We start from the raw sequence: 25,919 nt of genomic DNA, 5'->3' as shown, positions 1-25,919 counted from the left end.
CAGAACCACTCATACCCTTTTATATAATCATCTTTTACATAATTAGGAAACAGATTTCTGGACTCTTAGTAGCCCGACACGCCGATTTGTTATTCTGATTTTCTAGCATCCGTTATTTCACTGCTTTACATAAATGTTATTTGCTTATTTTTACTTAATCGATTATTGCTTAGGAAGTTTTGACATATGTCACAATGACTAAGCAAACATATATAAGCATGCTTAAATCGGAAACCATTTGAACTCCATATCTTACTCAAGCTTTAAGTATTACTCTGCTCTTGTATCACTTCTTATATTTTTAGACTTGCGCAATTAGCATCAACTATTGACTTGATTAGCCTTTATATATTTTATGTTTCTGCTATTGAAAGTTTGCATTTTTAATAAATATAATATGTTTTAAAGTTTTCCAAATAAAACAAACCAGTCTAATTCTCAAGATTAAATCTACACCTAAAATACAGTCCTCTAAATTCGCGAATCATAAACCAACTACTTGAACCACCAATCCAGCACTTATAGTTAGTAGTCTTAAAACAGAGGATCATTACAATAGCAGTATTAGTTAATTGAATAATTATTTATTTAATATTAACAGTGCTTTGTTAATATTCAAATTACCAGGATAGTAACAGAATATTCACTGAAACATAGCGTAAAGGCTTTGTAGCATTTTAAAGCATTTATTGTTAGGTGAATTGAAATGTACATAACTATTTTTTGCTTTGTCAACGGCAGCTCTCCAATGAACTTTATTTCTTTTGCAGTGAGTTTTTGACAAAAAAAACATCAGCTGCTGTAGAAAAACTGTATTCTTCACATACAAAATTTAAGTTGTCTGCTGGCTTCTCAGGCATTTTTAATCTAGTGTCGACCTACTCCTAGCAACATGCCTAGCGGATTTACCTTTAGTTATAGAAAACTAACTGAAGTGTAATTTTAAAATAGGTTTATTCATTTCATATGCTTTTGGTTGTAACACCAGTTTCACCAGGTTCTTTGAGTAGGTTAGATAATATTTTTGAAAAATACGAAGCAGCGTATTTGTGACTAAAACCTTCCATGTAGTTCCTGAGCAAAAGCTTCAGGTCAATTATATAACTTATATAGTAGTTATAAGGGTAACTATGCTTTAGACAAGCTAGATACATAAGTAATGAAGCAAAAATGATGCATTTACGTCTAAATAGTTATACTTTTTCAAATAAAACTGTGATACTGTCCCGTTGTTTTATTTGACTGAATATGATAAGATGGAACCTTTTGATTTTTATGGAAAAGATAAACTTGTCAGTCTGAATCTATCAGTTCTGTTGACAAGCGGAACATATAAATTCTAATAACAGTTGAAAACTAGTCAACTCTGAGGAATTTACTCAGAATGCAGAATAACAAGCATAAATGTATTATTCACGGTGCACGCTATTCACCTTTATAATTGGTTAAAAATGGTCATTTGCGTAAGAACAACAATTGGCTGCGTGGTAAATGTAATAATGCAGTAGTTTTGATTAAACTATCCATTGCTTAACACCCGACCAACAAAATGAAATCAACATTCACATATTGCAAATTATAGCAAGTTTAATATAACATTTTCTAGACTATTTGACAAATATTTTTATGTTGTACACACGGTGTTTAGAGCAACAGTTTAGAAATTTATTTGCAGTTACAACGATAAACCATCTACATGTATATTACGGAGCTGACATATTGCATCCGCGTCAAAGGTGTGTTTGTTCTGAAACTTTCACCTCTATGTCTGGCCGATCAGAGAAAAGCTTTCTGCCCTCGCTCTTTGGTTCATCCTTGTACGAACCCTTTTCTTCTATATCAGTGTCTTTGTATCTTAAGTCATCATTGTTGTCAGAATACTTTAAGTAATAAACTTTTCCCACCACATTCTCTCCACAGCTCAAGTCTCTACAGATTATTTATAGTTATTTACAAGATAGTCATAGAGATGCTAAGTACTACAGAGAAAAAAGGTCAAGTCAAGGTCAAGAGAAAGCACTAAAAGGGAATTTTAAATAATTTCTATTACTGAATGATTATAGCAGCCAGGAAAAAACATTAGCCTTTAAATTTGTGTAGCCAAAGCTGAAAAACGAAATGAACACAGTGGAGCTGTGTCAACCGTGTTTCAGAAAATAGCTGAACTTTAGACATTAAAAATGTTCTTCAAAAACGTTTTAACTTTTTTGCTATGATTATAGCCTGTAACTAAAAAAGCTTAAAGAGGATTTTGTAGCAAGGTCACATTTGTTTCAGTTTAATAACAGTTTTTAAAGATGAATGTACAACAAATTTTAGAAAATCGTATCCAAAAGTATTAGCATTTTTTTATAGCTTGCGATTGTGTTTTTATTTTTTAAGATAATTTGAATGCCATTTAATTGAAATTTAAAATTCAAATTGACAGAACTTGATTGCGGCTCAAACGCTCAGAAAAAAGTAATGAAATGACGTCGCTAGCTCCTGTTGTTGCAATAATTGATATCGGCTATTGCGCTTAAGTTGCGGTGTTACCCGTCTCTTTTCTGTCAGTCTCTTTGCAACTATTGGCATCACAATTGTTTTTTTACTTGGTCTGAGCATCTTAACTATGATAAAGCTTTGTCAATTTTAATCTTGAAACATCCTGGCAGTCAGGAAACCTCAAACAACAAAAACAATTCAAAATGATAAAAAATACTGATACTTTTTATTAAAATCAACATTTTACACCACACTCAACATATAGCCATTGCTTGACTCTTCAGATTAAAAAAGGTGATGCATTTGGTAAAGTTGTTTAACATCAACATTTAATAGTGATTAGCAAGCACATTTTAAGTAACAAAATTATAATCATAACATTTTACTTTTTACAATAATCCGATATGAACGTGAATTATATGAATATGAATTTTAATTCAGTTATCGCAGTTGTTACATATGAAAATTGCCAAGCTATGTTTCAATAACCCTTTGACCTCTCTCATCAATCTCTGATTAATAATCTTGTTCAAATATGTTGCAATCTAGATTTTTAGATAAGCTTATTTTACAGAATGACATAACCAATATTGCAGCAGCAAAACCATCCTAATATCTTTCCAGTCATGTCTACTCGGCTCAACCTTGGAGTTAAAATGCAGAATGACCATACATGTTAAACTATGTCTGCATGAAAATCTAGCCAATGCATGAGCTATCTTACCTCTACTAATGTAAGCGGCAGTCATTAGAGCTAGTAAGCAAGAAAATAATTTATAATATGTAATTTGTAAGTTTCTGATTACCTTCTTTGGAGTTTCATGTTTCCTATCCTACGAGCATAAATAACCAGGCCTAGCCCAATTAAAACTGTTACCGCAACACTTGTACAAAGGACAACTCCCACAGTTACTGCTGTAGGCATAGAAATAATTTCATCAGCCTACAAAAAGAAAGCAAGTGAAACATCATAGTTTCTGTAATTATAATTATAAGTAAAAGAAGCCATTAAAATTGTGAGTGAATCTAATGATATCTTTAGTAATAAAAGAAAGGCAGCGACTGCCTTAATTGCAACTTACTGAATATTATTGGAAGAGGCAACTAAATATTGGAAAGTTTTAAAATGTTAATGAAATAGCCTACATTTTTATTTGAAATATTTTTTGAAATATATTTTTATTTTGTACTGAAGTCAAAAAATTCTTGGTCTGACCAACAGACTGCTGTTTACCATTTCCTGTAATTACTCAATATAATGCTCCATTTCTTTTACAAAATTCATAATTAAAAGCTAAAGGAATATTACACTTAAATATGTGAGAAATCTCTATTTTCAAAATCAACTCCTGTGTATGGGGAAAATGAAATTATGTAACAAAATCTTTTGCTACCTTTGCAGTATTGTATCAATAAGTATAATTAAACGGGTAGTTGCAGGTCTAAAAGTTATATAATAATTTTATGTTAAATGTTGCAAATATATCTACAAACACAAACTAACAATGTTCATAATACTCGCAAAAACAGAAATATAAGCATTTTAAAAATTTATTTAGCACAAGTTTAGCAAACAATTGCAATTGAATTGTTTTTGTGATTTCGTTTGAACTGTTTAATTTTTAAAGTTTGATTTTTACATTCTTTACATTCCTCATTGCTTTTGACCTTAAAATTTTTTAACACCAGTTGAAATAAGCATCCAAGGCAGTTTTTTTAAGCAGAGAAGGAACCTTTTATGCTCAACCAACTTCTTCACAAAATGGAAAATTTTTTTTATCAAATTATACAGCTTGCAGATGCAAGCGCAAGTAATAGTCTTGAAATAGAAGAGCAAAATTTAGAATATTTAAAATTTTTGTCAAAAATAAAAAGTTGTTTTATAAAAAATTTCAAAACTTTTCACAAAAGAATAATCTGGTAACTTAGAGGAGTATCATACTCGAGTATGTCAAAAATACATGTTTTTATTGAAAGCCTTGGCTAGTATTATACTTGATTAAACATTAATCTTGAGGATTATGATAAATAAATCACTACAGCAAACAAAAAATCAAATGGTGAGTTAGCACATTTATGAGTACCGGTATCTCAGAATTATTTTGCTTACTCTAAGTCGTGTCGAACCTCAAAACCATCAACATATTCTGTCATGTGAACATACTTGTTGCAAAAAGAAACGTTGCCTAGAAGTTAGTAACACTAAACTTGCCAACATGTTTTGAGAAAATAAACGAGGCTAGAAGAGAATTATTGGCTTATCAACAATTGTTTCTATTTTATACTCAAATTACGTAAGCTTTTTTATTGTTGATAAAATAATAGTGGTATAAAATTAAGTTTGCAAAACCACCTCTTTATTTTTGTTAGCATGATTAGAAAGTTTGCCTATTGGGAGATAGGAAAGGTTTCAGCAGATGGTTTCCAGTCTGTCCAGGGAAAAAGACATGAAAATTACAAAAACTATAGTAGCTCATATGAAATGGCAAAAATAAATTTTTGAATTTATCTGTGGTGAAGAATCAGCTCTTTCACTGCCGTAGACACATTTATGCGTTTTCTATGATCGACTATCGTAGACGCATTTTTGCGACTTTCCCAGCAATTGCGTAGTAACTTAATTTTATTATTCGTTGACAAAATAACCAACGATCTTTAAGACTTTCATAGTATTGACAGTGTTGTCCAAAGATTTCTCTACAAAATTAGTCTACAATAGCGAATCAATTTTAAATTTTTGTTTGAGAAATTCCCAACTAAAAACAAACATTTTTTTTGTAAGTTCTGTTAAGTATCACGCGAGTCAAAAAACAGATAATTATTTATGTTGATGACATTATAGCCAGTTCAGATTTACATTTTCGCAATTACACAGATATTTAAATAGCAGCACTGACTCTAATGGCTGTGAAATTAAGAGTTTTGTTAAAATAAGGAACATTGTATAGGATCGTTTTAGCTTCGTAGCGATCAGAGCTTCACATAGCTTTATCAAATGCACATAGCATCAAGCATAGCATTAAATTTTTTGCGTAGCAGTGTTTGTTAACATGTTGGCAAAATAAAATATATAACAAAAACGTTCTAGATAGAGTTTAAATTTAAAAAGTATTGTATACATATCATGAAGTAATATCGGTAATTTTCGGTAAAATGGCTGGCAGTAGGCCGATAGCTAACTTTGTACATGGACGGCAGTGGAAGGGTTAAAGGTTGACTTGCAACAAAATTCACATTACAGTTATTTGGTATTAAAAGGTTCACCATGTCCTTACTCTGCTGTGTTGCAGTTGCAAAATAAGTGGAAATGTGATTACAAGTTCTTAAAAGCTCAAAAATGAACAGTTGATCGCAGCCATCACAAAATGGCCGTAGATCGGAGTTTATTTTTCTGCCGTAGTCATCACATTTGGTTATTATTTTGTCACGTGATGTTTTCATGTAAATTGAAAGGTCAATAAAAGGCTCAATATAAAACTTCTCGTAGCACTAGTTTATGACAAACACTTCGGGTTTTACCGAAGACCCCGTATCAAATAGAGGTGCTCGCTACTTTACAGTTTTGTTTCGGCTTGGTCTAACCGTCTAGTCGTCTAGACCCATACTTCACAAATAATTTCTGCAGCATTTTTTTATTATCACAGGTGACCAACAGGCTCATCATGTTTGTCAGACAATGACACGTACTCCTTCGAGCTGAGGTTGAAAAATTAAACGAATTTTTACTGTAGGTTATAGGATATCAGTGCTGAAAGTGACAGCATTACAATGGCGATAAAATAGATGCGTAAGAACAATAGACATGGTTTTATTGAATGTGTGAAGTATATTTGTGAAAATATTTCGATGAATGAGGTTGCGAGAAAGTGTAAACAGAAGCCATCTTGTACAACTACATCGCATTTGAGCCATTTTGGAAAGAGATTCCAATTTACGGCGGTTTTGTGATGGCTGCAATTAACTGTTCGTTTTTCTAGCTTTTAAGAGCTTGTAATCACATTTCCACATATTTTGCACCTACAACACAGCAGAGTAAGACATGGTAAATCTTTTGATATCAAATAACTGTAATGTGAATTTTGTTGCAAGTCAACCTTTAAGCTACATATATACCAGCTTACAAAAAACTTCTGAAACACTTACGAGTAGAATGACTTTCGCAGTAGTAATGTGATGTGTGGTGCTCAGTAACAATTGGCTGCTTGTTGTCTCCTGTAAAACATAAGCTTTTTAGTTTGCACTACCGAAGCATTTGAGATTTGAGGAAGACCTAGCGCATCTTTATAAGTAGCAAGCTAACCATCCTATTTCAGTTTACCTCTTGTGTGACTGTATATGTAGCGGTTTCCTTAGAAACGATGTTATCAGAAGTGCTGATAGCAAAAGTACTTGTGGTCTGTTCCTGTAAAATTATAACTAAATTTACTCATTCATATGCATTGCATTTTTTTTGATTATAATGTATATTACTTGAATGATTTATGTGTTTTATATGTCCATATACAAACCTTTTAGCAAATATAAATATGAAAAACATTAATCTTATACATACAAGGAATTTGAGATTTCAGGCAAAAAATCATTTTGGGGTTGAATGTTCTGCTGACTCATGTCTGATACGGATTAGTAAGGTTTATAACGCTTTGGTAAAAGGCAATTTGATAAATTTTTATGCATAGACGTTACCTGAAAAATGCAAATTTAAACTGATGCAGAAATCTTTAATTATTGAGAATTAAGACAAATAAAAAAAATTAAGATACAATAATTATGTCTACAACATAAGTCTTCAAATTTTGTTAGTGTTAATTAAACTATTTATTATGATACAGCAAGCCTCTTTTTTGCTTTTGTTCTCCTAAACCCTATTCTAATAAAACCTAGCAAGTTTTTAACATCCTAATATTTTAAAAACTTACTAGAGTCAGCAGAGAGTGCCAAAATATACTGGCAAAATTTTAAATCAGCATTTGGTGAAATCAACAATATGTAGCGGTGCTCCAAAATCAATTATTCACAACGATGCAGAAATTAAGAACTAACAAGAGATAGCCAATTGTTTCAACCAGTACTTTAAATCCATAGGAGCTACATACATTAGCCGAGGCCTTTAGCAACACTACAGGCTTGAAGGACAATGTGGAAAATGTTTATCTGTTACCAACATACCTACAGTTTCAGTTCAGCAGTGTTGGTGAGGATTATGTTGATGATTTGTTACATAAGCTGAATGCAAATAAAGCTACATGATTAGACTCAATTCCAGCAAAGCTTGTGAAAATTGCAGCACCTGCTTTAGCTTATTCTCTAGCTCATATTATAAATACCAGCTTACAATTAGGTATATTCCCTGCCAGCCTTAAAATAGCAAAAGTTAAACCTTTGTTTAAGAAGGGTTACCCAAAGATTTTATCAAATTATAGACCAGTATTTATATTGCAAGTTTTTAGTAAAATCTTTGAAAAAAGTTGTTAATGCGCAAATATGCCAATATTTAGAAAATAACAGCAACTTTACAACATAACCATGTAATTTTAGAGAAAATCTAAACACTAGCCAAGCATTAATTGAGCTCAGAAAAAGTTTTATTGGCAATGAACCATGGCAGAGCAGCACTAAGGATATTTCTCGATTTTAGTAAGGCTTTTGACACTATTGACCACAATACTCATTCACAATATAAAATATATGCACTTTTCATCGTCTTCTATTCACTTTATAAAAACTACTTAGAATATAAAAACCAGGTAACCTTTATAGAAAACTATAAATCTAGCTTAAGTATAAATTGCTGCGTTCCTCAAGGTTCTATCCTAGGTCCAACCTTTTTCTTAATATATATTAATGATCTTGTGTTATCTACTAATCATTTAAAACCTATTCTATATGTTGATGATCCAAATTTATTTTTTGACCCTAACAATTTGAATAATGACATTGATATAGTCAATAATGAACTTAAAATAAGTGAACAATGGTGTAATACAAATAAATTAACTGTAAACATGGAAAAATGTACATTGTAATAAGAAATCATCAAAAGAAAATTAAATTAGGAAAATAAAAAACATTATTTGATTCAGTATTAAAGGAGATATTTTCGATCAAATTCTTAGGAAGTCATTTGGACAGTCACCTGATATGGGATACACACATCAATAAGCTGAATAAGCAGATAGGATCTATGTCAGGCCTGATTAGTAGATGTTCTAAATTTTTATCCAGAAGTATTATGAAACTAATATACAACGCATTTATTAACTCAAAAATGAGTTACTGTCTTGGGTCATGAGGAAATGCTCCATTTTGTTATTTAAAAAAAACCAATATCACAAAATCGCCTAATGCGCATAATCTTTGATAAACCACCACTAACTTCATCTCGGTCCCTGTTTGTTCAGCTATCTGTGTTGCCTGTTGACAAACTTAATCAGTATAAAATTCTTATGATAGCTCATTGAAAATTATATCCAAGTAATGACAAAACCAAGAACTCACACTATAACACCAGATTTTTAGAAACCAATCTACTTTTACCGTTATTTTATACTGTTTCAGGTCAAAAAAACAATTGAATACAGAGTATCATCACATTGGAGCAGTCTTCCAATAGACTTACACAAAACCTCTGCATTTACTAGTTTTAGAGTTAATGTGAAAAGCCATTTGTTAAGCCTAAATTAATTCAGACCTGCCGTTTATGTTTGGCAACTCCCGCGGGCCCAGCGCCTCAACTAGCTGCAGTGCTACTGCGCATGTGGGCCTCATCATGCCTTAGCGAGTAGGAATTAAGCTTTCATTTATTTTGTTTAACGTAATCAATATTATAACTATATCTTTATTTCTGCTTAATGTTATATTTCTACCAATTGATGACATAAAACAATGACACACACACACACCACCACCACATACCTCACCACCACCACACCCCCACCCACGCACACCAACCCACCCAAACCCACTCACCCAAACCCACCCACCCAAACCCACCCACCAAAACCCACCCACCTCAGGTTGTTTTAGCTAGTAAATTAGACTAATTATTAGATTTCATGCTCAATTTTCACTCGTAGAAACTTGACAAAAATGCATTGATTAATGCTCACCCTTGAATCCAAGAATAAAAACTTCAAATTATTGACTTGATCTACTTATGCTTTCCTGAAACATGTGTTCAATTTGTAATTTTTCACTCTCGATCTATCTAACTTCCATATTGAAAGCTTACAGTGAATACATGATAGAATAAAAACTAACAATCAGTAGATTAAGCTGTCTATGTGTTAGCCTTCAAATAGATCCCTTGTAAAATAAAGAATGTTTATATCACATTTATTTTATTGATGTAGGATGTTTATTTTTCAACCTGCAGAACGGTGGTGCCAGTGTGGAAACTATCATGCACAGGGATGGTGCTAGATGAATGTATGATGCACAAATCATAATAGCAACATTCTGTTCTTCAGATAGATCTCAAGTGTGTTGCAGAAATGGGGGATTAAAGACCTTAAAACTTGTAAAACAAGGTCCATTGAGAGTGGTCCATTTTAACTATCAACACTACCATGGTAAGTTTTTTCACTATACGGGATTGTGTTGCAACTGTTTTGACTAGATGTTACATAAATTCCAAGCAAAATTCAATAAGTTATTAAAAGATAATAAAAGTTTAATATTTTTTCAGCACCCAAGTAACTACATGTAGATGTGTGAGTCTGATACCATCAGAACGACTAAAGAAATTGAGATGTATAGCATGGTATGTAAAGACAGAGAAAGCCCTACGACCCTACCGATTATTGGTATTTTGGATATACCCAAAAGGACTTACAAGAGCAGTGTGGCGACCACTACCAGCCTACGTAAACTACATAGTGATAGTTTCATATCCTAGGAACAAAGATGAAGAGAAATATCCAGATACAACACATACAGAGTTTGAGTTTACAGCAGTAGAGTAACTTTTCCTATTATATGAGCTGAAAATATGTTAGTGGCCACGACTTGGATGGATATTTTAATGAAGACTTTTGCTAAGATGAAACTTTTTGGCTTGCAAAAATTATATAATGAAATAATAATGTTGAAGATGATGAAAAAAATAGTCTTAAAAATGATCATGCAAAATATCAGCGGCATAATCATGAATCAAAAATGACAGGCAGGAAACGTTAAATACGCAATGCCACCCTATCGAATGTTTCTGACACACGCTGCTCCTCGCCGGAATACTGGTCATCAGTTCAAAGGGTTAAATCCATGAACTGCTTATATTAGCAATAACCGCTGCTAAGGAAGCAATAATACAAACCTATTTCAAACAGTTCTCAGCTGTTTTAAAACATATTTTTGATCAATATGTCACAATTAGATCAGAATATCTTACTACAATAACCAATTATTGATAAGATGAGAATGGTAGCAGGCGCAGGAGCTAGCTGATGATGAAAATATGAGGTTCTATACATTTACAAAATAACTACATATGACTCAAAAATACTACAAACCTTGGTCCCAGCAAAAACTGGTGGAGGAGCAATGCTTACCGCTTTTGTAGTCGGCTCAGGTGTAGAAGTAGTCGTAGTGGTCTGAAATGAAAATAGAGGTTAAAGGTTGACTTGCAAAAAATTTCACATTACAGTTATTTGATATGAAAAGATGTTTATTTCTCAACCTGCAGAACGGTGGTGCCAGTGTGGAAACTACCATGCACAGGGATGGTGCTAGATGAATGTATGATGCACAAATCATAATAGCGGCATTCTGTTCCTCAGATAGGTTTCAAGTGTGTTGCAGAAATGGGAGAGATTAAAGACATTAAAATTTGTAAAACCAGGTGAATTGAGAGTGGCTCATTATGGCTATCGACTATACCATGGTGAGTTTTGTCACTATACGGGATTGTGTTGCAACTGTTTTGACTAGATGTTACATTGCAAAATTCTATAAGTTATTAAAAGATAATAAAAGCTTAATCTTTTGTCAGCACCCAAGTATCTAGATGTGTGAGCCTGATACCATCAGAACGACTAAATTGAGATGTATAGCATGGTATGAAAAGACAGAGAAAGCCATGACCCTACCGATTATTGGTATTTTGGATATACCCAAAATGACTTACAAGAGCAGTGTGGTGACCACTACCAGCCTACGTAAACTACATAGTGATAGTTTCATATCCTGGGAACAAAGATGAAGAGAAATATCCGGATACAACACATACAGAGTTTGAGTTTACTGCAGTAGAGCAACTTTTCCTATTATATGAGCTGAAACTATGTTAGTGGCCACGACGTGGACGAATTTTTTAATGAAGACTTTTGCTAAGATGAAACTTTTTTGACTTGCAAAAATTATTTAATGAAATAATAATGTTGAAGATAAAAAAAAAATAGTCTTAAAAATTATCATGTTAAATATTAGTGGCATAACAATGATTGAAAAATGATTTGCAAGAAACATTAAATACATCTTAGCCTTAATACCACCTGTGCCAAATCTTGTCGGATACATGGGTTTATAAAGTGTAATCGGAGCTGTATAGGCATGTACTTTTGCATTGCTCGACTCAATCTCAACGAACCAAATATTAATAGTTGCTCAAAAAATTCTATGCTCTACACTACTGAATGATAGAAATGAGTCCACAACACAAACAATCTACCAGGTGCAAGAAGGGCTATATTGCTAGACAATAACTCATTGCTAGACAAGTTTATTTTCAGAGTTTAATCGGTTAGTAAATTTGTAAAAGAAATGGATGTTATGTGTTGCGTTCACTATTTTAGTTAATCCGGAAACACTATTTGTTTTGTACATTATCAACTAATCAAATGTGATCAGTAGAAAATTTTCTGCAATCTGATACTAAAAGTAACTAGATAACACTGACTATTATAACGTATTATAATTAGATAACGAGATTAATTGTTTAGGGATGCAGTTAATTTCACTATATATTCAAACATACTCTTTTTGAATATGCAGCTTGATACTTTTACTAGTAACTAGTTTCCAGTGTGGGTAGCAACTGAGAACTTCGCCGATACAAAGAATGGACTAAGTTTACACAGCAACCTAATTACCGTAGACTGACAGAATTCTAGTCAGGTGCTCATGTTTACACAGCATTTAGAGGAAACTAATAGAAAAAAAATTAATTACCTTATTTGAGACACCTATAGCAATATACATATATTGATGTATTTTGATGGGGTTGAGGCACTTAACTCCAAATAATTTCTTAGACAACAGCATATAAACATGCATATTTGAAGATTTAACTGGTGATTCCAAGTTTATGCACACCACTGTATATGTAGCTAGATTTAAAAATTTATTCCTACAATCGTGAGCAAATACAAATTAAAATATATGTCAATGGAGCCGTGTAGCACTCGACTTTGACAGCAATAGCCGATGTGAATACGAGCGAGAGACAAGCGGCCTCGCGGCTATGTACATTATTTGGGGCAAGCCCGAGCACATATTTTTTTTCTGAGCGATTTAAATGCGATCAAGTTTTTTCGATTTTAATTTTGAAACATTCTGGCAATCAGATTTCCTCAAACATCCAAAACAAATGTTTATATCAATCACAAATGTTTATCTACTATATAAACGGCAATCGTTGTCTGTCTGTCTGCGTGTGTGATTGAGTGTCCGCCTTATAGAGTACCGTAATTTTCAGACTACCAGCCACTGCATATTTTTCTTCTGAGCGATTTAACTGCGAAAAAGTTTTGTCGATTTTAATTTTGAAACATTCTGGCAATCAGACTTGCTCAAACATCCAAAATAATCGCAAATAGTGAAATAATTTTTATACATTCTGATAAAATCAACTAAAAGTTGGTGCAAGTACGCCTTTAAGGAGCGAACAAGAATGGAACTTACCGTGGTTGGCTCGTAATAAGAAACTGCAACAGGATTTGACCATTCAGCAGAGTTATTGCTAGAATCGTAAGCTCTAACTCGGAAGTACAAAGTCAGAATGTCTGTAGAGATGTTGAGACCAAGTGGTTTCAAGGGGATGCTACCTGTTTGAAAGACAAAACATTTGAACATGTTGAACCAGCTAAAAAATTCACATCATTTCATCCAATTACAGGTGAGGAAAGAAATGAGTGGTTACACAAGAAGATGCTTTTAAACATGGCCAAAGTTAATCAAATACATAAATTAGTGATAAAAAATTTATTGTACTTTTTTTCTTTGAAATACTCTTTATGACTGTCGTGATGGTATATTTATCAGTTAAATAAAATGTTCAGAAAACTTCAACATTTATGTTACAAGCAAAAACTATCGGAGAAGTCAAATTATCTTATTTGATAACTGTCCAATAAACAAAAGTCAGACGTGTCTAATAGCGCACTGAGAAGCAATAATAATAATAAGCAAGAAGATGCAAGCAATAAGAAGCCCTCTTCTATTGAAAATCTCCAAAAATGCTATAAACATTCGACTCTACAGCCAACTCTTGATTTAGTTTTAGAGTGGCAGATTACGTTAAGTTAGAGCGGCAGATTATGTTGCCAATAACATAACAAACTAAAATTACCATCTAAGCTGTTGGCTACAAACATAACCTGCTTTGAGTTGGTTCTATTATAGGCCGCAAACAATTTCTTCACAATACGTGTTTTCCCAATTCAGCAAAAGGACGAGGCAAATTTATTTTCATCCGATCTTCAGATCTTAACTAATACAACCAGGGAAGATTATTCACAACAGTTTTAATGCAGAACAAAATGCTCATTAATGTATGACAAATAATTTAAAATATTACATGTAGAAAGTGAAAATTTGCATAAACTTACTGGTGTTAATTTGTACTTCTAGGTGCATTCCAGCCTCTACCAGTAAACTAGAAACATGTGTGAGGATAGAATCTAGAGGCAGCAGTGTTATACCTTGTGCTTCCTCATTTCCTGCCACTCCAAATCGGTATCCAGAAGCTGTAAATATTGGCATAGCTAATCGAAAATATAAGGCTTATTGCCAGGGTAAATTTGTCTGCAGATTATTTTAGAAGGCCTGTAAATTAGAGCAATTGGAATTTTTTTCAAAATACTGTGTCGAAATTGAAGTGCCCTTAAATTGACTTGAAAATAATCAGTGCTGAAGAAGAATCGTTGAATACAAAAGGTACTTAGGTTTCAATATCTAACAATTTTGAAAAACAATTGTATATGAGACTACTTTAATTTAAGATTTGGTTCCTCTTGTAACCCATAGAAAGAGTACCGTTATCAAAATAAATTGTTTAAGTATACAACGTCGAAGAATTTACTTTTAGCATAAACCACTGTTATTATAAGAAATGAGAAATTTTTATTACTACCCAATTTGTCTTCTGTTAAAACATTTTCTAAAAAGCAATCTGTGAGATAAATTTAAGTGCTCTAAAAATAAGAAAACAACTTAATTATTAATACGCATTACTAAGTATTGCATCAGCAGCACTAAAAATGCATAGCTGACAGCATTTGAATCTATCACATGACAATCTATCACCATCACAAGACAAGCAGATTAATGAAGACAAAAGCACAGTCGGCTTGGACAAATCCAAATATTAAAAAGTTTGTACTCTATAACAACTTTGCAATTCATGTGATATTTCTTTTAAGTTAAATGATTACTTAATAATGACCCATAAAAATATTTCAGAACTAACCTTGACCAATGTTAAGATCTTCTCCTGGAGCTGTCCAAGCTAGTGTAACCACATCTTCGCTGTTTGAAGTGTTGTAAATACGCAGATCAGTGATTCTATCGGGTGGTGTAGTATCTGGTACACCTTTCCAGTTATTCACAACAATTACACCTCCTGCAATTTATTACAGAGGTGGGATCTCTGAACTCTGAAACAGAGATCAGAGATCCCACCTCTGATCTCTGTTTCAGAGATCAGAGGTGGGATCTCTGAAACAGAAATCTATAACACATCTCTGAACTCAATTTATACCGTGTCATACCATACTCTTTAAATAGTTGTAAAGAATGGAGAGATTCTACACATTACAAACTCTGACAACGCAAATAACCCACTTCAAGGACATTTACATTCTAGATATTATATTTATATGCTATGTGAATAGTAAAACTAATTTAAATTGCCTAATCCATTCCAAGATCGTCTCAAGTTCATCCCTGTTGCCCTTTAAATAGGAAAGGTCCCAACTTAACTTCTTAATAAAATGGCTGTGCAGTAACTTGTATTGACAAAATTGTTCCTTTTTCTTATCACTTCCACTCGGTTGACGGTTTACACTTACGATAATTTTACTTCAAGTTAAGAAGATAATACATGTTTAGTATCAATCAAATTGATTATTTTCCATTTTAGACAGCTAGGTCTACGCTGCAAAGTAAACAAATAAATTTAGAAAATCAAGAAAAACAGAAAATATATTTACTATTATAACACTGGTAATGTATGTAAGTCCAAAGCGAGGATTTTGGAAAGACCTGTGCTTTCAACGCATGGTAAAAGATGGCTTTCAGTAAGACTCGAACTTGTTACATTCAAATTGGTAGAATGACAGTCTACCACCTGCACCAATCGACCACCTTTAGGTATTAATTGTGCAGCTGCATGTTCTCTGTGATTCATTGGCACACCGGATTATTTCTCGAAGCACACTAGACTACCAGGGTACTAGACTAGTATAAGTAATCGAGATGGCTTAGTGAGTTAGTGAGCAAAAACTTTTAACATCAATGTATTGACATTGAAAGCTAATGGTCTGTGATTCTAGTACATCCACAAATCCTTACAAATTGCGAAAATACTTTCGTTTTCACATATGAACTAAAATAGAGTGATCCTTAGCTTCATTGCTCTATATGACATTTTTTGGCGACTATAGTTACCAAAACTACAAAAGAAATTGTTGAATGAAATTAAAAAGCATTGCAACAAACCTTACCTTTAGAATATCTTGAAAACTTTCCTAGACTAGAATAGCCAGTCGATCTCCTTCCTCGACTCTTTGCTTCTTCTACGGGTGCTGGAAGTAGACCCTCTCCAGTAACATTGACCTGTGAGTTAGTGAAACTTATGTATACACTAATTAACCATTGCGTAGAAATGATGAATATCTAGATAAACTTTCAGTAGAAAAATAAAAGTACAGTTCCCACGTCGTACATACCATCTAGGTCTTTTAGGTAAAAATAAATAGTTCAGTGCTTCATTACTTTTAAAATAAATACAGGCTTGGATGCAACAAAGATTGTTGTCCTTCCAAGTATGATTGTTGCAGCATCATGTTAGGAGTTCAAATGTCTGACAAATTGCTGGCACTGAATGAGTAATAACCAGAAACTAATTTTAGAGCAATAAACATTAATACAGACTTTGACTTGAGAACCTTTCGCAGTATGATCGTTACTATGCAGGTTCACTTTGGCATGAAAAACTCACTAAAACCCATAACAAAAATCTACCTGCAAAAGCTTATGGCAGTGGAAATTACATGAGGCATAGCTTGAGGATTTTACATATTTTCACTAAAAAGTCATGTTCAGAATTACCATCCACTGCCTACCCTTTACGCAATGTAACATTCTAAAGCTGCAAACTATGTAATTTTCCTGTTTGCCATGTGATATTCTGTACAAACCTATCTATTGAAAAATAGTTATAACAGCAATAAAAATGATAAAATTTTCATAAGCTGATAATTTTTCAACTAGTTTGATGAAAAAAATTCAAGCAATGTTATACATAGCCAAATTTTGAGCTAGTGCAAAAATAATATGTTATAGCTTGCATTACTATATTATTATGGTTTAATACCCTAGTGATAGCTATTACAATAGTGATATCATAGACCGTAGAACCTCTAATTGAACGCCACCTCTATTTGACCGCCACTACGAGAGAAGGGTTGAAAAATAGAGCTCCACCCTCCATTCGAACGCCACTCCATTCGATCGCCACTTTGATTATCTTTGATCTTTATGACCCAACATTATCAAGTGATCAGTAGAAAAGTGTCCACAAAATCGTATTAATAAAGAATCGTTTGCATTAATAACAACCAATTCTCTCATTGTCCAATTCCAAAGCTTTTCATTTTTTGTTAAAACTCTGAAAGCAACTCCATAGAAATAATCAATAGCGGTCTCAGATTAATAGTAGTTCCTTGTTTAACGCGGTCTTGATACTTCAAAGTATATGTAACTATATTAAAAAAACAATTTAAATTTACGATGGTAGATGAGCTTTCAGAGCAATGCCATAGAAATAAGTACTGTCTCAGGCTAATAGTAGCACAAAAAACTGTTTTGGGCCAGAGGTTATGTTTCGCGAGCAAATTTTTATGCGTTGCTTATGCGCTCAATGCAAAAAAATTGCTCAGTGCGTAAAACTTTTGCTCCGCTAAAAATTGTTCGCATGCTAATATCGACTAGTTTAGCAGTGCAGAAAAAAGTTGAGACCAGCTATCCGAGCGAGCATTGGAAACAATTTCGTTTTAAAAACGTTAATTTTTGTTTCTGCATGTAATATAAGTATGGTTCGTTTATGTCACTTGTTCATGAATATATATTTGTATCATTTAATAGATTATCATTATATAACTTATAAATATGCAGATTTATAGCATGTTATTTAATAGCATCCTTGCGGCTGTCTTAACACAGCTTACAATGGATCGATGCTCATAACTACACTTCTATTGCACATGAAAAGCTAGTTTTGATTGCCAACTGTAGCAAACATATCGATGAGTGCAATGAGATTTTATGCAACGTTGTTAAATATAAATATAAAATAAAAACATGCCTTCAAATTTAGATTGAAATAAAAATTGAAAATGATAACAAATTGTAAAGGGCACAGACTATAATATCATAGCAGGTCAATTGCAAGCAATGCATATCAACTGGTAGAGATATTTCTCGGTTTCGCAATGCGTATTTATTAAGATATCTCTGACAAGTTGAAGGTAAGTTCGCAGATTTATTTCATTCAAAAGGCTTAATATTGCTCCACCACGCTCTCCAAGGAAAGCAAAACATAGGCAACACTCGCTTCGCCCGTAATAGGGCAAAATTTATCTTCCGAAAATTCTGACGAACTATTTAAAAAATTCACCGCCGGCCTCTAATTGAACGCCGCTTCCAATTGACCGCCACTATAGAAGGGTTAAAAAATAGAGCGCAATGGCATTTGATTAGAGGTTTTACGGTATATTTTATAATATTGTTAGCTATTGCAATAGTGATATCATATATCTTTTATAATAGTGATATCCATTACAATAGTGATATCGTATATCTTTTATAACAGTGAATCTATTACAGTAGTGATATATTATCTAAATATACATATATATATGTATATGTATATATATATATATACATATATATATATATATATTAAGGTTAGTCTGTATGTATGTGTTTAGTTTGATATGTCCAGCTATAGCTATTAAAATCTTGGAATGGAAATCTCACATCGTGCTGGACTCGAACTCACAACGATTGCACCCGCAGGCTTGTAATCCTACTGTTTAACCGCGGCTCTTACAACTCATAGGGCTTACTGTATACTGTATACATCCTTTTCTGATTTCACATGCTAATTAATGTATTAATTGAAACTCTATTAACTCTATGAAACACGACGCTTTTTCGTGCAAGCCGTACTAGGGCTATTTTGTTTTCCGCAAAACGATATCAACAATAATTTCCCTCGAAATTAAAATTTGGCTATTGTATCTCAGTTCAGCTTCATCCGTTATGGTAAAATAAAATTTTGGTGAAGTTTCCTAAAATGCAGTGAAACTTCCTTCAATTACGTTTTAATAAAGCTAAATTCATATAAGTTAGATTCAGCGTTTATGTTACACGCCTATCTTGAAGGTAAAAATTCTGCACATAGTACATTGTAATGTTACATTTTCTTGCAGATCATAAGCGCAAAATACACTAAAGCTATTGTAGATAACTACAGTTACTAAGGTTAACATATTGTTTCATTACTATCTTTTAAAGATGATGATTTTGATGATTTTTACCAGGCAGTGATTGCTTTAGATAATTACTATCAATTTCTATACCATTCTACACGTCTATATGATATTTTTTCTTATGATAGCAACACTGAAACGAACTAAAATCGTATAATAATAGTATAATCGTTTATCAAATAATTTTTCATTGTAATCGTAGCAAAACAGACAAAATTTAGCCATTACTTGCTAATTATTTCACATTTACATTTAAGCACCTTTACCGTTTTATTTTTCTTCGTAATTTATTTCAACAAAACACTTCTTTCATTATATAAAATTTAAAAGTTACAGTAGTTTGAAAAAGTTTGAAAATCTTTACAGTTGTTTTCTTTTTTCTTTTAATTCATTTGAACTGCACAAAAACACATTTCCCGTAACATGAAGTTTAGAAACTAGAATGGTAAATGTTAAATAAAAATAATTTTTCTGTCCCTTTTTGTACACTTTTTTATAACCGGGCAACGTCGGGCATTCACCTAGTCCTTTACGATGGTGATAGATATAACAATAGTGATACAATACATCTTTCATAATAGTGATAGCTATTACAATAGTGAAATCATAGATCTTTTATAATAGTGATATCTATTACAATAGTGATATCGTATATATTTTATAATGGTGATATTTATTACAATAGTAATATCATATATATTTTATAATGGTGATATTTATTACAATAGTGATATCATATATATTTTATAATAGTGATACCTATTACAATAGTGAAATCATATAGATTTTATAATAGTGATATCTATTACAATAGTGAAATCATATAGATTTTATAATAGTGATATCTATTAAAAGTGATACTATGTAGTTTATGTAATGGACAGTAAAAACAATTGACTTTAATTCCCTATCCAAATAGTTAGGCGTGATAACTAATTAGCAGCCGTGATTATTACTTCTAACTTGAACAGATAGTTGTCGGCTTAAAAAGCCCTTGGTCTTTTATAACACACAGCAGCCGTAAGACATGAAGGGATGATCGTGTGATAGTATTTGTAACATTCACACCCTACCCAAAGCTGACTAACAAGCAGGCAGATTTGGATGTCACTAACTTCTAAATTTCCATAAAGATAGATACACTGGTTCTAAACTCAAGTTGTTAGCCAATATAAAAAAGGTACAACTGATATGTACTAGTATTAATACCGACTATGTTCTAGTATTTGTACCCAATACATACTAGTAATATTATGAAATATGGACTAGCTATGTTATCCAATGTATACTAGGAATAGTACCTAAATGCACTAGTATTTGGAACTAATATGTACAAATATTAATACCCAATATGCACTATTGTTACTGCCCAATTTTGACTAGTTTGAGTATGCAATATATACTAGTACTAATAACAATTCGTACGAATGCTGTAAAAAATTTGAATCGTATAAAAACAATCATTTAAAATAACATCCTAAAAAACTAAACATTCTATGGTAAGTTGAGTAATGTATATGCTCGATATCAATATATCACTATTAGCAATGGAAACACCACAGATAATAGCTACTGTGTGTGCCATGAGTGATATGTACTCCAGCTTACATCTACTCCAAAGTAGCTCCCACCAGTTCCATCAATCAGATGAGCAGGAACAAATCCTGTGTAGATTCCATCATTCGGTGTTGAATCTTTACCTACAATTGATGATATTCCAATTAAGTAATTCAATAATCATAAAGTATAACTCTGAGATAGGTAAAAATAGTGAGCTTAGAGGACTTTAATACTCCCTTGCTCTTCCTACTTCAACTCTTTCTCTTCTCTCTCTTTTTACTCTCTCTTCCCCCTCATTTCCCCGTTTTATTCCACTCTTTTCCCTCCAGTCATTTTGCTTTTACTCCTCTTTCTCTCCCCCTCTTTTTCTTTCGCCCTCTTCTTTCTTCTCTCACTTTTTCCCGTCTCAAATTACTTTTCCCTTTCTTTTTGTCTTCTCCCGGCTTTATCTGACCTTCTCTCCATCAACTCTTTCCGCAAAATCACTTTGGATGACTTATCAGTGATTTACATAGTAGTAGGTTTAAGTTGAGAGCTACTAGCAGTGACGCATAATATATCACAGGTCAATGTCACAAGTTGTCTACACAACAGTTTTAGAAAAAACTGCAACAACTTAAGACCTGTCAATACACTAATATTGGTACCAAATATGTGCTAGTATTAATACAAACTATGTACTAGTACTTGTACCCATAACATACTAGTAATAGTACAGAATATGGACTAGCAGTAGTATCTAATGTGTACTAGGAATAGTACCTTTACACGTTAACAATGTATTTTCAATGCAGTATGTCAACATGAGCAAGTTGGTCAACATCATTAGAGATAAAACTGATGCATGAGCAACTGGCAGAAAAAATTGATGTTAATGAATATTATCTTGATTCCATTTTGTGTATTTCCAATGCAAGCCTGTTTCATCATAGATTAGCTTTTAAACATTGCTGACAACAAGGTTTATGACAAACAGCTCTTTGTCTCAAACATCTCAAAGGCTTATCTTTGTACTTTTATGTGAACAAAATAATTCTTAGTTGTAACAGATTCATGAAAACTACTGGTGCAAATTGGAGCTGTTAATGAAACCTTTCCGATAATTCTATCGCTAAATAAATCTGATAAAACACATTTTGTCGATTGTTCGATTAATGTCATCAACCTAAAGCATACTTATACCGTTTTATATCTTCTACGAGAAAAAAACATAGCGATGTGAATTGCTATGTTTTTTGCTATACAAATCCTATCACCAGCATAGGACTTGTGGATGAATAATGGATGTTTCGTATCGGGTAATAAATATGCTGGCAACACTCAACTAATGTTACAAGAAAATCCTGCACAGATGTCATGACCTTCACATAGCCAAGGCTAATTCTCATTGGTGGATTTATTTGTCAGCAGGCTATGCATTTCATCCGTATGTCGAGGCATCCTTTAACCTTTTGAACCCTTCCAGTCAGTATTCCGGTGTTGTGTGGCATGTGTCAGAACCTGTGACGGCCCATATACCGGTATTCATATGGCTCTATGTACACACACATTGTTTCTAAGTAACGGCGAAACCAAACAAACTGATATTTACTTACACAGTAAGACTGGAAATTTCACTCCCATTTTATTCCTTTTTTCAAATGTCTTTTACCAACTTCCATTGTTAATATAATATCTGCAGTGAGATGACATCGCGGAAAAAATTGATACAACTCATTTGTTGGTATGTGATAAATGCTTTTGAGACAGATGAAAAATTATGAGATACTAGCTACATTTTTGTTAATGATGTTGTGTCAGAAAATGATGATGATGACCTTGTGCTTAATAGATGTGATGATATTGTAAACATTTTCCGAATTTGTTGAAATCATTCGAATTCTTTTGGTTCTAGCCCAAAAAACTGTAAAACTAATTATGTTTTATTTGATGACATTCTCAGTGTTTTGGAATAACTTTTCAGTGTTTCACAAAATATCATTCGATCGTGAGCATATTTAGATATATTTACTAATTTTAAAATGTCAAAATTTTTGATGAGTTGTCCAGGGAATTTGGCATTTGTTGACGAAAATGGCCAGGGTTCAAAGAGTCAGGGTGACACTACTTGAAGCCTTTCATGATGACAGCTCCCAGTAACAAAGGCCATCATGTACACATTTTAACACAACAAGTTTAATTACTTTAATCCAAGAACTTAAATACTGCAAAATGAACTAGTACTGTGAGGCTTCTAGAAGTTTCTTACCTGATCCATCATCAACGTACTTCGCAGAAAGAAGACGGCCATTTGGTTGATTCATAAGAGTGTTAACTGAGAGGTTTAAGACAGGAGAGAATCCTTGAAAAACTCCCACATAACCGATGAACTGAAACGTGATAAATACAATACAGCAATTGGTAGTACATTGCTGCTAATATCTTAAAACGCTAGAAAAATTTTGCATAACCATTATCAGCACCAATATATTTATGCTACTAAATATGCTGATTAATGTAGCATATTTAGCAGCATAAATCACCAGCATTAGTGATTAATAGTATATAGCACTAGTGTATTGTACTTGTCACATGAGCTGAAACATGAGTAAAATAGAGAAATACTGACATATTGCTGCTAACATCTTAATAACATGCAAAATATTGTGTCAAAAATATTAGGCTTATTAGCAAAAATTATTGGCGAAATTTCATGTTTGTTGCTTCATAAAATAACCAGGTATACACTAATTATATATATACAGCAAAAAGCAGTAAATGTCTAAAGAACGCGGGGAAATGCTAAAAGAGATAGCAATGCAAGATCAATCGAGTGCATATTATCATTGGGTTGATGTTCATATGTAAAGAGTAACATGAATGGAAATTGTTGTAGCAGCTGGTAAGTGTACATTTAATGGTTAGTTCACTGACTACTAGGGTAGCCTTGAATTTTCAAGAGCCCACCATTAAATGGAAATAGGTGGTGAGTAATTTTCTAAGCCTACAATTATCTCAAAACTAAGTTATTTTTCATATCAAACGTTCGACATCGAACTTTTGACAATGGACACAGGAATCGATTTCTCAAATAGATGGGCTATAGATCAATGTATCCAATGACAACTAGCGAATCTACCCTGACAAAACCGGTATGCTGCGCTAAAACAATTTTTAAGTAGCATCGCAAGCAAATAGATGTTGTTTTTTGTATCTGATAGCTGAAAAAATGTGTAGTGTGTGAAATGTCAACCCTTGCAAATCAATTGAGTATATTTTGAAGCCAAGCAGAGTGCCTTAAACGGAAAAATCTGCTTGTTTAATTCTCTTTTAAATGAATTCGCCAAAATTCGATGGCAACTCATATTTTGATTTAATCACGCTCTGAGTAGCAGTGCAAATTGTGATAATTGGCTTATACTAGCAAACAATTTTCTCTCGAAAGTATTTAAATGCAATTATGATGGGACGCGCCTAGTTTTAGACTTTACAAACTTATCATAAAACTACAAAATTGTGGTCAGTCTCCACATCCCTTAGCACAACTGATAAAAGTCTGGAGTGTTCAGTATATAGTCAAGTACAGTAATAAAGGTTATACAGTGTCGCACAATATTTTAGTAACATACAGTCGCAGTTGTGATAAAAATGTTCGAAACAGTTTTTACTTGGTTTTCATGTTATGAATTTGTTATGAATTGAGTCATGCAACACAAAGATTATAATTATATAAAATCTAAGGTTTTACAATGCTTCCTCTTAATTCAATTGAATGACAAAATTAAATTTACTCTTTGGTTTGGCCTTGCAATATATGTAGCAATTTTATGTAAGCACTATCAGCAAAAACCTTGAACAAAATCCAAAATTTAAATAGGGCTATACCAAGACTACCAGTTGAACATACCAAATGTAAAAAAAGCGTGTTTCAGGGTGATGGTGAGGCATTTTGACTCTTTCAAACACAATAAAAATAGAATTGATAAAATTAATAACAGGCTGCTAAACGAGTACCTGTGTATCCTCATCAAACTCGACATAGTTTTCACTGACTTTGTAACTGACAACTATAGGTTCGACTCCTGGCAGTGGGGCAGATGTAACAGTTACCAGCACGGCTACATCACTCCCAGTTTGGCTTGTTTTAGTGATAATATACTTAATGTAACCACCCTAGAAAATATATATATGTTAACATAAATACAGGAATACTTGCAACGTATGAGCAAAACAAAAAGGAGATACAGCATAAAGTTTTAACAACTTTATATAATTATAACTTCTTTGTGCTTTAACTTATATAAATACCAAAATCAATTACAGATTTGTATCAGTTAGTTTTCCATCCGCACAATGACATGTTGAAATACTTATGATTATGCGTTTCAATTTCTTATCATGAGAGACCTTGTATATGCATCTGTAGCAAAGATTTGACTAGCTTAACCATTTTTACAGTTTTAGTGCAGCTAAACATATACAACTTATCATGTATTTTCGTAACACAAAAATAATTTTGATAAAGTATCACAAAAAACTCAATGAATGCTAAGCTATGCTGAATTTTAAGATTTTGCAACAGCTATATGTTTCTTGCATTGATAAACAGCCCCAATAAAATAAGCACAAAATCCTTATTAGTAAAAACTTAGGAAATGGAAGCAAGATAAAAATGATTCCACATAAATATCAGATACAAAAGCCTTTTACTTACAATTATTCAACTACTGTAAAACCTGTATTTGAACGCTACTTTGTTTTAAACGGCACCTTTATTTGACAGTCACAATAGAAGATTTGAAAAATAGAGCGATACCCTTTAATTGAACATCACCTTTATTTGACTGCCACTTTGACATTTGTCACGCTTCTTAGTAAAGAAAGCTAACAGAAGACCATTGCGAT

At 32.8% G+C, this 25,919-nt stretch overlaps 1 protein-coding gene across 3 annotated transcripts in view; it reads right to left on the bottom strand.

Moving 5' to 3' along the window:
* Positions 1–1,027: 1,027 nt before the first annotated feature.
* The window catches only part of LOC137387006 (calcium-activated chloride channel regulator 1-like), a 261,390-nt gene continuing 236,498 nt past the window's right edge, over positions 1,028–25,919 (bottom strand). For 2 of the 3 annotated variants that reach the window (XM_068073282.1, XM_068073284.1), the window contains 12 exons: positions 25,029–25,187; positions 23,284–23,404; positions 21,084–21,175; positions 16,425–16,536; positions 15,170–15,322; positions 14,310–14,447; positions 13,384–13,526; positions 11,034–11,075; positions 6,803–6,886; positions 6,628–6,696; positions 3,291–3,427; positions 1,028–1,929 (listed from right to left, as the gene is read on the bottom strand). In XM_068073282.1, the coding sequence (XP_067929383.1) occupies positions 1,731–1,929; positions 3,291–3,427; positions 6,628–6,696; positions 6,803–6,886; positions 11,034–11,075; positions 13,384–13,526; positions 14,310–14,447; positions 15,170–15,322; positions 16,425–16,536; positions 21,084–21,175; positions 23,284–23,404; positions 25,029–25,187 (1,449 nt within the window). In that variant the 3' untranslated portion in view covers positions 1,028–1,730. The remainder of the gene's footprint in view (positions 1,930–3,290; positions 3,428–6,627; positions 6,697–6,802; positions 6,887–11,033; positions 11,076–13,383; positions 13,527–14,309; positions 14,448–15,169; positions 15,323–16,424; positions 16,537–21,083; positions 21,176–23,283; positions 23,405–25,028; positions 25,188–25,919) is intronic. The other variant, XM_068073283.1, reaches the window with a different exon arrangement.

Source organism: Watersipora subatra, chromosome 2 (genome assembly GCF_963576615.1).
Source record: "Watersipora subatra chromosome 2, tzWatSuba1.1, whole genome shotgun sequence".
Classification (NCBI taxonomy): Eukaryota; Metazoa; Bryozoa; class Gymnolaemata; order Cheilostomatida; family Watersiporidae; genus Watersipora; species Watersipora subatra.
The sequence above is the reverse complement of the archived record's forward strand: the minus strand, read 5'-3'. Positions and strand labels throughout refer to the sequence as shown.